This window comes from Myotis nattereri (assembly GCF_964212035.1).
Source record: "Myotis nattereri genome assembly, chromosome: 2".
Lineage (NCBI taxonomy): Eukaryota > Metazoa > Chordata > Mammalia > Chiroptera > Vespertilionidae > Myotis > Myotis nattereri.
Window position 1 is genome coordinate 138786648 of NC_138076.1, and position 14080 is coordinate 138800727.

Consider the following 14080-nt stretch of genomic DNA (forward strand, 5'->3'; position numbering starts at 1 on the left):
TTCCTATATATAAAGCAATGAAAGTAGAAACATATTCCTGTCTTAAGATATTTCATAAAAAATAAACATTTATTGAAACTTTGAAGAAAGGGACTCATTCATAGAGCTACTCTGAACTGATTATTTCTGGGCCCATTGGACTATTAAATTTGCTGTGACTTTCGGAATAACTTGGACTCCTTATTCTTGCTTTTTTTTTTTTTTTTTTTTTTTGAGGGGGCGAGATAAATACTACAGTCAGTTGTTCTGCCCTTAGGTGAAGGCCAAGTCAAATCAGAGGCTTAGGGGCCTGGGGGAGTGATAGTGGGGCACATCATGAAGGAAGCCTCTATTCTATGCCAAGATGCCATTTATAATAACCCATACCTTTAATAAGTCCCATTTTTTTCCACTGTGAGACATGTTACAAGATAAACAGAAGCATATTAAAAAATTTAAGAGTTTATTTGAACAAAAATGGATTCATAGCCAGCAGAGTCAAACCGGAAGTGGTCCTCACCACCACTCCATGATCAAAGCCAGAAAAGACTTTTAGAGGTTTCCCCACCATCCCAAAGTAGAGCATTCCTAGGGAAGCTTTCCTAAGCCTTGATGGCATAAAGCAAAGAGTATTCCCTGCTTTCCAAAGTGCGCCTTATTTCTCAATTTTTATAGTTTCCCAATTAATGGATAAGTATACAAATCCAAACTATTGTGGCTGGAGAGTTACTTAAGTGGAAATTGTAAATCCCTTCTGTTCTAGTTGCTTTTTTTGTTTTTGTTTTTATATTGCAACCTCAGTGTAAACTAAGCATGAATTCAGCTTAATTAAAATAAGTATGTGTGCAGAAGCAAATTATGTGTTGGTATGGTGAGACTTCTGTGAGTCTCACTCTTGGAATTGTTAATTGAACTTGGGGTGAAAATAGATGAAAATAATCTTTGTTAATTAAGTGCGGGCACTGTCTTAAAGTCATTGTTAAGTAGGGAAAGGCAAAAATGAGCCTGAAGACCTCAGAATGCAGATCCCTGGAGAATTAACATGAGGCCTAGATATGATTTATTTTTAAAAGTTGTTGGGCCCTAACCGGTTTGGCTCAGTGGATAGAGCGTCAGCCTGCGGGCTCACGGGTCCCAGGTTCGATTCCAGTCAAGGGCAAGTACCTTGGTTGCGGGCACATCCCCATTGGGGAGTGTGCAGGAGGCAGCTGATGGATGTTTCTCTCTCATCCATGTTTCTAACTCTCTAACCCTCTCCCTTCCTCTCTGTAAAAAATCAATAAAATATATTTAAAAAAAAGTAGTTGGGAAATTTTCAAGGTAAAATGAAATGCCTGTGACACACAGATTTGTAATTTAAAATGATAAGTAATGTAAACAGCATGATTTTAATTCCTAGGTGTCGTGGGAGACATCTTCCAACTGTATCCAAATTATTTTGCCAAGTCAGGGCAAATAAATTCCCCTGCTATCAGTCCACAGAACAGTAGCAGGACTAGACAAATATTTGGATTGTGTATCCTGTGAATTGTTTTATTATTTTTTTAAATAGTATTATAGAGTAATGCTTATAAACATAAATTTTGAAGGTATCAGACCTGTTTTGGAAATCTGCCAACATAGTTTCTTTTTCTTATGACCTCAAGTATATTACTTATTTCCTCTATGCTAGTTTTTCCTTTTGTAAAATTAAAAACAACAATATCCAATTTATAAGGTTGTTGGGAGGATTACATGAGATATTACATGCAAACTGCTTTGCGTGCATGTGGCATATCATAGATGTTCAAGAGATAGCAGCTATTATTATTGCTAGTAGTTCTTAATTACAAATCTATTTTCAAAACTCCTCTCTCTTATTTTTCTTTTTTCCTTAACTTCATAAAATTTCCTGAACATTAATATTTTCAAAAATGAAGAAGTGGGGAGGGGAGTAAAATCTAAATTAATTTACATTTCTTTTCTCATCCTACTTTAAGAATTATGGTAACAGACATAAATCCCTAGACACCCTTGGAATTCCATTTTTCCATCGGTTGTCAATCGAGTCTAAAGCTAATGTGTATAAACACAGCATGCAGTTCAATGCACCTGAAACACATTAACTAGACTACAATATACTTATAAGGATTTTAAGACATAATGAAATTGCCTACTGCTTTATATTCACATCCTATCTCTTTCTGACTTTCATTAAGCTGCTTTGCCATGATCCTACAAGACTATGTTCTTTTCTTTCTCTCTTTCTTTTTTTTTATATATTTTATCGATTTTTTACAGAGAGGAAGGAAGAGGGATAGAGAGCTAGAAACATCGATGAGAGAGAAACATCGATCAGCTGCCTCCTGCACACCCCCCAACTGGGGTGTGCCCACAACCGAGGTACATGCCCTTGACCGGAATTGAACCTGGGAACTTTCAGTCCACAGGCCAATGCTCTATCCACTGAGCCAAACCAGTTAGGGCATGTTCCTTTCTTTCTTAATTTCCCTTAATCAATTCTTCTATGCTGAGGATTCCCTTTTAACCTTGGATTGTGTAATATAAACTTCGGGAAATACTTTAAGTTTATATAGTCTTCTATGCGGATGACTAATTGTCTTCTCCATGCATAAACACTTGATTACTTTTCCATCCAATTTACCCAACTCCCTGCACTCTTTTTTATTCACACGGTTTGCTGTCATCCACCACTTCATAACATTTCTAGAGTGCCTCCCATTTGTCAGTCATTATTATCCTAAGAACTGGGAATGAATAATCAGATATAGCTTCTGGTCTCAAGGCACTCAGTGCCAAAATGGGCGGTCAGAAAACTAACAGCCAATTGTGATAGAGAGTGATGTTTGGATGACATGCGTCATTGGAGAATACTAAGGGATTACATAACTTAAATTCCTGGACGGTAGGATGGTCTCAGAACCCATCCCAAAGTGAGTGACATATAGGCTAAGAGTTAAAAGATGAGTAAAAGGCAGTTAAAAGGAGGAAGGGTATGTAGGGAAAACCCCCAGTCTACCTCCTATGTTTCTCCTTTAGCTCGCACTACTCCCACATCCACACCTCTGATACCAGGTATGTGGGAGTTTGTCCTCCACCGAACAATTCACTGAGACAGCTACTGGGTGTCCTACAATTGAACTCAATTCTCACACTATCCACTCGGAGTCAGTGTCAGATCTGACAGGGCTCAGTCCCATAAGATTACTCCCATCACATTTTAGATGCCAATGGCAAGTGCAAATTATCACCTGTGCCTCTGACTAATTGGCTTTACATCAGAGGTTCTTTCAACCTCTTTAGGTTGGATGAATGTGTTAGAGCAGCTCACAGGACTCAGGAAAACAGCTTCAACTTATGTTTACATGTTATTAAAGGAGGTGTTAAAGGATGCAAATGAACAACCAGATGAAGAGATACATATGACAATATCTGGGAGCATCCTGAGTGCAAGAGCTTCTGTCCCTGTGAAATTGGGGTGCATCACCCTCCCAGTACATGGATTAATCACCAACCGGAAAGTTCCCTGACACCTGTACTCTGGGGATTTTTATGGAGGCAGCATTACATAGGCATGATCAAACAGCTCCGTTTCCATTCCCTCTCCCCTCTCTGGAGAATGGGAGATGGAACTGAAAATGCCAAGCTTCCAATCATAGCTTAGGTCTTCTGGTGACCAGCCTCCATCCAGGAACACACCCAGAGTCACCTCAATGGAACAAAAGATTCTCCCACTGCTCTTATCACGTAGGAATTTACAAGGGTTTTAGGAACGTTATGCCAGGTATTGGAGGCAGAGACCAACATATATTTATGTATGTGTATGTGTATGTATGTATGTATGTATGTATGTATATACATATACATACATATATATATTTTTTTCCTATCACCTCACAAAGGGTAATCCAAGTGAATAAAAACTCAGTCAAGATGGCATTTCCTATGTGTGTGAATGGAATACCATCAATAAGCCAGAACACGAAGTGTGGATAGGAAGATAAAGCTGAAGAGGTGACTGGAGGTCTTTGTTATTATGTAACAAAGTTTTACTGTACACCAAAGTTGACTAAGTACTTTATAGCACAAACACTAAAAGGTATTATTATCCCTTATTTTATAACAGAGGAGCATGAACTTCAGTTTAAGTAATGTGTACAAGGTCATATCGTCAGTTACACCTAAAGAGGCCAGGACTCAATCAAGGCCTTTCAAGATTATTTAAGGATGAATAAACTACATGCACATTATTACATGTCTCAAAGTCTGCTTTGAAGAAATCTCAGACTTGGTTAGAAAGCATAGTACAGGTAAACAGTTGTTTTAAAGATGCAAATTTCTATAATGTGTTTAGCACAATCTTAAGCACATTTTAAGAATTTAACAATTCATTGCTATTTTGTTATCTTACTGCATTTTCTTCTTTTTCTTTCTTTTTTTTCTTTTTTGCTAGAATGCAATCTTATTGCTTGATCTGCCTTTTTCCTGGTGGTGTTTGATACTTAGAACAGTGATTAATGAGTATTTGTTGAATAAATGTATTAATACATCTTAAACTCCTGAGAAATTTCAAAATTCGGGAATATAAATTGTATTTTCTCCAAAATCACTTTTTTTAAAAAAAAAGAATCACATGTTTCTGTATATTTCCTCACACCTCAGGTTCTAAGGCAGCAGTTCTCAACCTGTGGGCCGCGACCTCTTTGGGGGTCGAACGACCCTTTCACAGGGGTCACCTAAATACATCCTGCATATCCGATATTTACAGTACGATTCATAACAGTAGCAAAATTACAGTTATGAAGTAGCAACGAAAATAATTTTATGGTTGGGGGTCACCACAACATGAGGAACTGTATTAAAGGGTCGCAGCATTAGGAAGGTTGAGAACCACTGTAATCTAAGGCATCGATTTTCACTGGTGTTTAGTTTCCTTTTGAAAAGACATTTTACATCATTTGAAGAACTCACTGAAACATTTGCATGAATCTCAACTCTTTTTTCAATAAGAATTTACATCTTCCCCACCCTCTGCCTGGAGAGTTCTCTCCGATACCCACATTGCTGTCTTTGTCCCGTGTCTTCAGGTCTACACTCAGAAAGCACCTAATTCCTAATGAAACTACACCTCACAGCACCTCTCCCCTGCTTTCATTTACAGTTTGCAATTATCACCATTTAAAACTGTGTGCTACTAAAATCAATAAAATATATTTAAAAAAAATGTATGCTAGTTATTTTTGTTAATAGTTTCTCTCCTCCAACAAGAATTAAAGTTTTGTTAAGGCAAGAATTTCTTTTTTCCCCTTGATTTGTTTTTCCCCAATGCCTGTTCTCAATGAAAATTTGTGAAGTGAATGAATCTCTCCAGGTTGGCAGGGAAAACAGTTGTTCAAAGACCAGGGGATAGGAGAGAATCTGTTGGAAGACATGGTAGAATCCCAGAGAGAGTTTGGTAGAAACAAGGAATGAGAGCTGGGGAATTTTCCAGACTTGAAAGACCAGCAGAAGTCCATTGTATGGGCTCAGAGCTTCTCCAGCAGAATGCCAGAAAGACAGGAGCACTCCGAGGCCAGAGCTTTAGTTGAACCGCTTTAGTTTTTTTAGTCTCCTGTCCTAATTCCAACTTCCTCCAGATACTTTTTGCACAGAAATAGTGAAGCCGTAGTACTAGGAACACACAGAGCTCTTATATAAGAAAATTTTTCTCCCATTGTGCCTGGTAAATTATTAGTAATTTTACAAAACCTCCTCTTAGCAATTCCATATGCTGTGTTGCCTTCCATGTTCCCTGCTATATTTGCAAGGATACTTTTATTATTATAACTATTATTATTATTGTTATTGTTATTGTTATTTTAGTCCTCATCCAAGGATAATTTTTCCATTGATATTTTTAGAGAGAGTGGAGGGGAGAGAGGTGGATGCGGAGGGGAGAAAGAGAGAGAGAGAGAGAGAGAGAGAGAGAGAGAGAGAGAGAGAGAGAGAGAGAGAAAGATGGATGTGAGAGAGACACATCAATTGGTTGCCTCCAGAACTCACCTGGTCTGGGGTAGGGGACCGAGCCTGCAACCAAGGTACATGGCAAGGACACTTTTAGTTGCAGGTGACAGAAAACTATCCGAACTAGTTTGAACACAAAAGGGAAATTTTTGGCTTTTATTGCTGAAATGCCAGAGGTAGAGATAGATATAGTCAATACTATTGTGATAACAATGTATGGTACCAGGTGGGTACTGGGAATATCAGGGGGAACACTTTATAGAGTATATGATCATCTAACCACTTATACTGTATATATGCCTGAAACTAATACAAAATAATATTTAATGTAAACTGTAATTGAAAAATAAAATTTAAAAAAAGTCAGGAGAAGCCACGGATGATTAAAAAAAATGGCAAAAGAAGTTGAAAAAAAAAGCTAGAATCAGGAACAGCAACATTCATCAGGACTCCATCTCAGCCCCTGGCTTTCTCCACAGGCAGAACTACAATAATGGCAAACAGCACCCTGATCATCTCCTACCAGCTTATCTTCCATAGCAGAGAGAATCTCCCCCCATAGCTCTGCCAGAAGCATCTCAAAGAACATGCTAATTGCCCTGACTTGGACCATGTGCCCAGCTATTTGCCATCAGCTATGACCCCTTGATTGATAGTCCCTCTAGGATTAGAGTTGAAAGGGAAATGCGTTAACTCCAATGAAAATGTGAGATGTTGTTACCAAAAGGAATATGCAGGGATGATGGGCACTTAGAAACAAATGTCAACAAACACTTGACAAGTCCTGGTTGATCCGCTAAATTGATTGTGGAAATGTCTCCTGACTACATTTCCATGGGCCTTCAGTGGATTGAAAATGTATGCACAACTTGCCTATATAAGAATGATACATGCAGGGCTATTTCATTTTGGTTTTCTTTTGATTTACTCCATTTACACTAACATGAAAGGATGTCTCAAACACTTTAAATCTTTATCTTTTGTTATTTCCAGATGAGTTAGTTTTATACACTCATTGTTTTTCCATATTCATTCATTATGTAACTGAACACATTTTTACTGAATACGATGCACATAATAATATGATGCTGCTTCATATGAAAATGTTTCCAATAAGACATTCCTTTGAAAATTATTTTCCCATGAGATATTATTAGTTCTTCTGCTAGCTAAATAAATAAGCCAAGTGGGTAAATAGGGAATAAAATATTATATTTTAATGAGTGAAACACCCACCAAAATAAACAGGGATATTGTAATAAGTGTTTGACAGCAAGGCATGTTTTCTCTGACGAGTGGTTGTGTCAGCTGAGTTGTGAAGGCTGGGATTGTGCGGGCTGGTCTGAGCTGGGGAAGGATGTTCAGGCAGGAAGATCGTGTTTCTCAGTTCTGGGTAAGGAAGAGTCTGGTATGTTTAGGTGACAGAAAGGAGGTAATTGTGGCCAAAGGGATCATGTAGGAAGTTAGAGACCTTGTTAAGAAATTTCAATGCAGACTCAATAAGTTGGGAAGACATTGAGGTTCTGTAGAAAGCTGAGAAATGACACAATATTAATGTACAGTTAAATGAAGAAACCGGTTGCTTTGAAAAAGATTGTAGATGAGCAAGAATGGGAGCACGGGGGCTAATCATTTAGTGATTGCAGTACTTCAAGAAGTGGCATTTACATCGTTGTTCTTCGTGGTGTGGTGATATGCCCCTAGAAAATGAAATGCCATATGTTCAAGTGCTGGAACGCACGTGCAAGTTCACTTGATCTTGTGAACACATCACGGTCCACCTGGGCACTGCAGCAGTGGCAGGTAGCTGTGCAAACACCCAACTAATTTATATATTTTGTTTATTTGATGATTATTGGTTGGTGATTTTCTTTAATTAACTACTATATTTGGACTAGCTGAGCTAAGACAATGGTCATTAAAATAAGACAGTGAGACCAATTTAATTCTAAGTACTTATGATAGTGCTACAGCTATTTAAGTCCAGCTTATGTGTTTGTTAGTTTTTAAATTGCAGATACATTATTTCTTAGGGTAAATGATTGTGCTAATAATTAGTCTTCAGCTTTCAATCTTTTCATTTATGTTTCTTTTATGCTTTAAAAACACAGACCAACGCAAATTTTATCACATTTCATAAATTAATTTTGAAGGTAATTTCTGATTGAACAACACATGGATCATACTTTTTATTTAGGTACATTTCCAACCTGATAGATACCTTTTCCAAGTAGAAAATTTTTAAAGAAAATTTTCACATTCCTATAAATATTATAAATGTTATTCAACATGCTAGTCAATTTTTGAAATAATAACGAGTAAAACAATGTTTATTTTCTGATTGTGCTCATTAGTTCTTAACCACATTCAAGTAAATTCAAATTTTTTATACTTTATGTTCTTCTTTAGGTTTTAAAAGCCTGTCTTTTTATTTTACAGATCGTTGCCTTGCGTGAACAAAATGTTCATATACAAAGGAAAATGGCATCAAGTGAGGGATCCACGGAGTCAGAACATCTTGAAGGGATGGAACCTGGCCAGAAAGTTCATGAAAAGGTATGACCCACATAACATGCTCTCACATGGAAATGCTTACTTGCTATACATCATTTGACAGGAATATACAATGTAAAATCCATGTAATAATTATTACATTTTGATTTTTTTGTCAAAAGTTCATGATGATTCCTTTTCATTTATTGCTCTCAATTTGATTCTCTTAAAAATATGTGTGTGTTTATGCCCTGGCCAGTGTAGCTCACTTGGTTGCAGCATCGTCCGGGACACCAAAAGGTGGTTGGTTCAATTCCTGGTCAAGGCACATACCCAGGTTTTGGCTTCAGTCCCTTATTTGGGTGTGCACAGGAGGCAACTGATCTATGGATTGGTGTTTCTCTCTCACATCAATGGTTCTCCCTCTCTCTCCTTCCTCTCTCTAAGAGTCAATAAACATATCCTTGAATGAGAATTTTTTAAAAATCTGTGTGTTTTTGCTTATGCATATATGAATGTCTCATTACTTACTATTAACTTGATTCTCTTAAAAATAATTCAATCGTATATAATTATATACCCAGGACTTTTTAAAATACAAGAACAATAATTTTGATTTATAACTGATATTTGTACAGTTGTCAAAAATCCATGATTTATCACTACAAAAACTTTTTGGTAATTTCTTATTTTACTTAGTATTTTCTGTTTGTTTGGGAAGACCTTGGCAGTACTCCTATTAATGATAAATTGCATAAAAGAATATCTAAAGTCATAGGATTTTTACTGCTTTTTTGGAAGGGAGTGATTCTCCGTTTGGGTGGGGCTTAAGCGCAGGCCACAGAAACCAGCAGCCTGCTTGGCCCTTTTCTGTGCTGAACCACTTGTATCGAGCGCAAGAGGAAGAAGGTTCGTTGCTGGTAGGTCTGGAATCAGGTGAATGTGCACATCCTGTGCATGAGGCTCAGGCAGTCTCCTGATATTTGTCTTCAATAAGTTTTATCTTTGGGTGGACTTCTTTAATCATCGAGATCACATGAATCAGGTAGATAAATTGGTGCCATTGCAAATGTCAAGAGGTTTTAAAACATAGAGATTACAAAGCCACAAAACAAATAGCACTAGACTTTTTACTAGAAGATAAATTGAGCACTTCCTCACTCACCCAGTTGAAATAAATGGAAGGACTTCTTATGTTTCCAAATTCAGGTAAAAAAGCAAAGGAAGCCCAATAAACCAGACTGATTTCTGAGACCACCATCAAGTCTTGTGGTTATGAAGCAAACAGCCCTTTATTTAAGGTTTCATTATTTTAAGCTTTCTCCATGTATTTTATAGATCTTAAAATAAATATTAAAATAAACTATAATCTGACAGCTAGATTTTATAAGCTGTATCTCAAATCTGAATACCTATTACCTCTCTTTCCATCAGATAAATGAATTGACACTAATTCAGTAAATAAACCACCAAGATCTTTAGAATAAGGCATTTGCACATGAAACTAAATTTAGGGAACTAACATTATAATTTTCTATTACTGTTTAATTTTATTTTATGAATACTATATTTATTTTGTATGTATATTATTTATTTAATTTTATTTTATTGCTGTTTTATTTGAATCATGTCATCAGTAATACAGTGCTATCCCTTTCCTCAGAGAATAATAGAATCCCACTCATTTGGATATGAAAATGGACTTTATAGTCATCTAGTCTTTTTTTGAAGCCTATAAAATATTGTCTTCTGTAACAATGCTATATTTATAATCACCCAGATTAGAATTAAAGAAAGATGCATTTCAAAGGCATAAAACCTTGACATCTTCTCTACTAAAATAAAACTATTTGATGCTGAAGAATTCTTCTAGTACTTCTGAAGAGGAGGGTTACTCACACAAGTATTGTTTTTTCAAATATTGTTTAAGATATTAATCCTAAATATCCAAGCGTTATGGAATGTAAGAATTCATGTCAGATTAAGTTTTAGAAATTCATTACAGAAATAGGACGAGGACCTATGTGTAACTGGTGTTTTGTCTTGTGGACTCCATAGGTAGAGGAGTATGTATGGAAGATTCTGAATACTTGTCTTTAACTTTCTTTGCCTTCCAGTTTTTTGTGAAGGCATTTCAACCAGTGTAGAGAAATTCTGTGACATTGCTATCTCACCCACTCTTTTTTCCCCTCTTTATTTATTGTTTCCATCCCTATTTATCCCACCTATACTCCCGTCCACCTCCAAGGCCCCTGCACTCACCATACCATAGTCTCTGTCCATTAGTTATCCCTGTCCATTAGTTCTTATTTCATTTTTCCCAATACCATTTATCACTTCTATGCCCTCTTTCATATCCTCCTCTTCCCCCCACCCACAATCACCATAGTGTTGCCTATTTCCATGAGTCCTCTCTCTTTTTTTTTCTTTTTTGCTCAATTCCTCCACCTTCCCCAACAATCCCCCCACCAGAACTGTCTGCCTGTTCTCTATCTGTGAGTTTGTCTCAATTTTGCCAGGCAGACCAGTGCGTTCATTAAATTCCACATATGAGTGAGACTATATGGTACTTGTCTTTCTTTGACTGGCTTCTTTCACTTAGCATAATGTTTTACAAATTCATCCATGCTGTTGTAACATTTTCTTCCTTTTTATGGCCAAGTAGTATTCCATTGTGTTCCTGTACCAGAGCTGTTTTATCCATTCTCCTACTGATGGACACTTGGGCTGTAGAGAACCCAGAAATAAAGTCACTCAATCTTTTTAAAAATTATTTTATTTTTTAATATTTTTGTTGATTTCAGAGAGGAAAAGAGAGGGAGAAAGATATAAAAACTTCAATGATGAGAGAGAATCATTGACTGGCTATCTCCTGCACAAGCCCACAACCTGGGCATGTGCCCTGACCGGGAATCAAATCATGACTTCCTGGTTCATAGGTTGACGCTCAACCACTGAGCCATGCCGGCTGGGCTGAGGGATGAATTTTAAATGCTTTGGAATAATGATATACTAATATTATTTAATATATTATGCCCCTATCCTCCAAGTGAAGCTAAAATATGTCATGTGTACATACTTTTTAAATTTAAAAGTAAACTGTGTTTTAGTTTATATGACACCTGAGATGATTCAAGAAAGCCCTCCAAAAGATTCATTTTTATTACAATTCCTTGCTTGACCCTTTCTCAGCTTTATTGTGATATAATTGACATTGTGTACACTTAAGATGTACAATGTAATGATTTGGCAATGCATAAACTGTAAAATGATCACAATAAGGTTAGTTAACACATTCACTACCTCACATAGTTATCTTTTGTGTAGGGAGGGGGATGAGGATATTTAAGATCTATTCTTTTAGCAATTTTCAAGCATACAATACATTATTGCTAACTATAATAGCCATGTTGTATATTAGATCCTCAGAACTTATTCATTTCCTAACTGCTGACATTTCTTAATAAAATATGAAATAATATCCTAATTAATACTTTATCATCCTTAAGTAAATCCTTCTCAATTGCACGCATATCACATTGTAAAGCATCTTTTCTTTTCAAAATTTTTCCCTATAACATGATTATTTAAACTATATCGATATCATTGAATAACAAATACCATAGCATTGTCATTTAAATCCTAACACTTAGTTTTTAACTGAGAACTGCTCTAGAGGTATATTCAAACAAAGAAAAAGATCATATTATTTGGGTGGAGTGTCTATGCAATGAAATTTATCAGTGTAGGATGATTGTTGCATTAGTGTGTAAATTACAAAATGGTTATTGAGGGGAAAATGACAAACTATGGTGAGGTGCTATGGAACAGTCAGAAAGTGACTTGTAAATCCTAGTCACATGGATTACCCTTTGTTTAGGTTGGTAAAGTTACTTAAAATTGTAACTAAGTTACAATTTAATTCAGTTACTAGTAATTAAGTTACTAGTCTGTGTGGGTTTAATTAGCCACAGGAGATATTTTATGTGTGTGGCTTGAGAACCCTGCTGACAAAGTAGTTGATAAAAATAGTCTTATAAGAGCACACTCTGAAACAGGCCTATTACTCATAGAAAAGTTGTTTAATCATTAACATTTTCAAAACAAAAAATGAAAAGAAAATATAAGCTGAACTGAAACAAGCTCAAATGTTTTTAATCAGTTGTTCTAGAAGAGCATAAATATTCCTAGGGTAATCAAAATTTTCAGAACACAGGATTTTACCTCATTAGGAGTTCAGACTGAGCTCAAGAGCTTTCTTTCTGTTGCTTTCTAGAGGTCGGTCAATTTGTCAGTTTTTGGTTTTGGTTTTTGTTTTTCAAGAAACATGTTACTCTCATAGAGATAATAACGCTCCATGATCGTATAGTCTGCACTTCCAACTATTTTTTCCTGCTGTAAATGTTTTCTAAGTGACGTGGATAAGCAGAATGTGAGACAGTGATGGCGACTCGGGAGACATAGTCCCTGTAATAAATTCACTAGGAAACTGGAATGAAACATAAATATGCCCCCCCCAAAAAAAAAAATATTACAGAAGATGGTAAAGTGGAGTCAAAATGATTCTACAGCTTAAAGAAGAGACCAATTATTTCTGATTGGGGGTGTCAGAGAGACAGTGTGGAACACTGATTTGTTTGGACCTGGATGCAAATTCCATTTCTGCCAATTACTAACAGTGTACATGTGACCATAGGCTTCCTCCCTGAGCAACAGTTGCAGGGAAATACACACGCATAACTTACAGCTTTGCTGCAAGGAATAGAAACACTAACAATGAATGACAAAAACCCTGGCACATTGATTACAGTCATTAAGTAGTGTAGTTCTAGTATTTCATAATATGGGCTTTCATGTGCATTCATTTTTTAATAAGTATTTTGTGATGATCTTATTAAAGGTGCTAGGAAGTAGGTCCTGTTCTAGGTAGGCCAGAGTAATGAACAAAACAGATGAGGACACTGGCAACAATTAAATACATATAAATGGTTAAAGGGGGTCAAAAGGTAGAAAGAAAACATGTTTTTTAAAAAGTAGTGAATGTGAACCAAGGTGAGTGGGGGAGGATGTTAAATAGTCATGGCAAGGAAGAACTTTCTTTAGAACCACGTTGAGGTTTCACCTGGGACTTTAAGCTTAGAGTTTCTGAGGCAAGGGAAGCACAGTGGACAGGGTACACCAAGGATAGGAAAGAGCTTCTTTGGCACATTCTCTGGAAGGAAAGGTGACAAGGTAACTGAAGCCTCTATTGGTCGGGGGAGAGAGCAGAAGGGGACAGAACAGCAGTGAGAAGGGCCAGATCCTTTAACTTCTTGTAGGCTGTGGTAAGGATCCCAAATTTTAAAAATATATTTTTATTGATTTCAGAGAGGAAGGGAGAGGGAGAGAGAGAGAAACATCAATGATCAGAGAGAATTATTCATTGTCTGCCTCCTGCACACCCCACACTGGGGATTGGGCCTCAACCTGGGCTTGTGCCTTGACCAAAAATCAAACCATGACCTCCTGGTTCATAGATTGATGCTCAACCATTGAGCCACATGGGTCAAGCAAGGAGCCTGATTTTATTTTCAAAGCAATGGAAACACATGGTATTTTAAACATG

At 36.7% G+C, this 14080-nt stretch overlaps 1 protein-coding gene across 1 annotated transcript in view; it reads left to right on the forward strand.

Moving 5' to 3' along the window:
* The window catches only part of PPFIA2 (PTPRF interacting protein alpha 2), a 471528-nt gene that overhangs the window by 334902 nt on the left and 122546 nt on the right, over positions 1 to 14080 (forward strand). The window contains exon 8 of the mRNA XM_081084175.1: positions 8422 to 8538. Within this exon, the coding sequence (XP_080940301.1) occupies positions 8422 to 8538 (117 nt within the window). The remainder of the gene's footprint in view (positions 1 to 8421; positions 8539 to 14080) is intronic.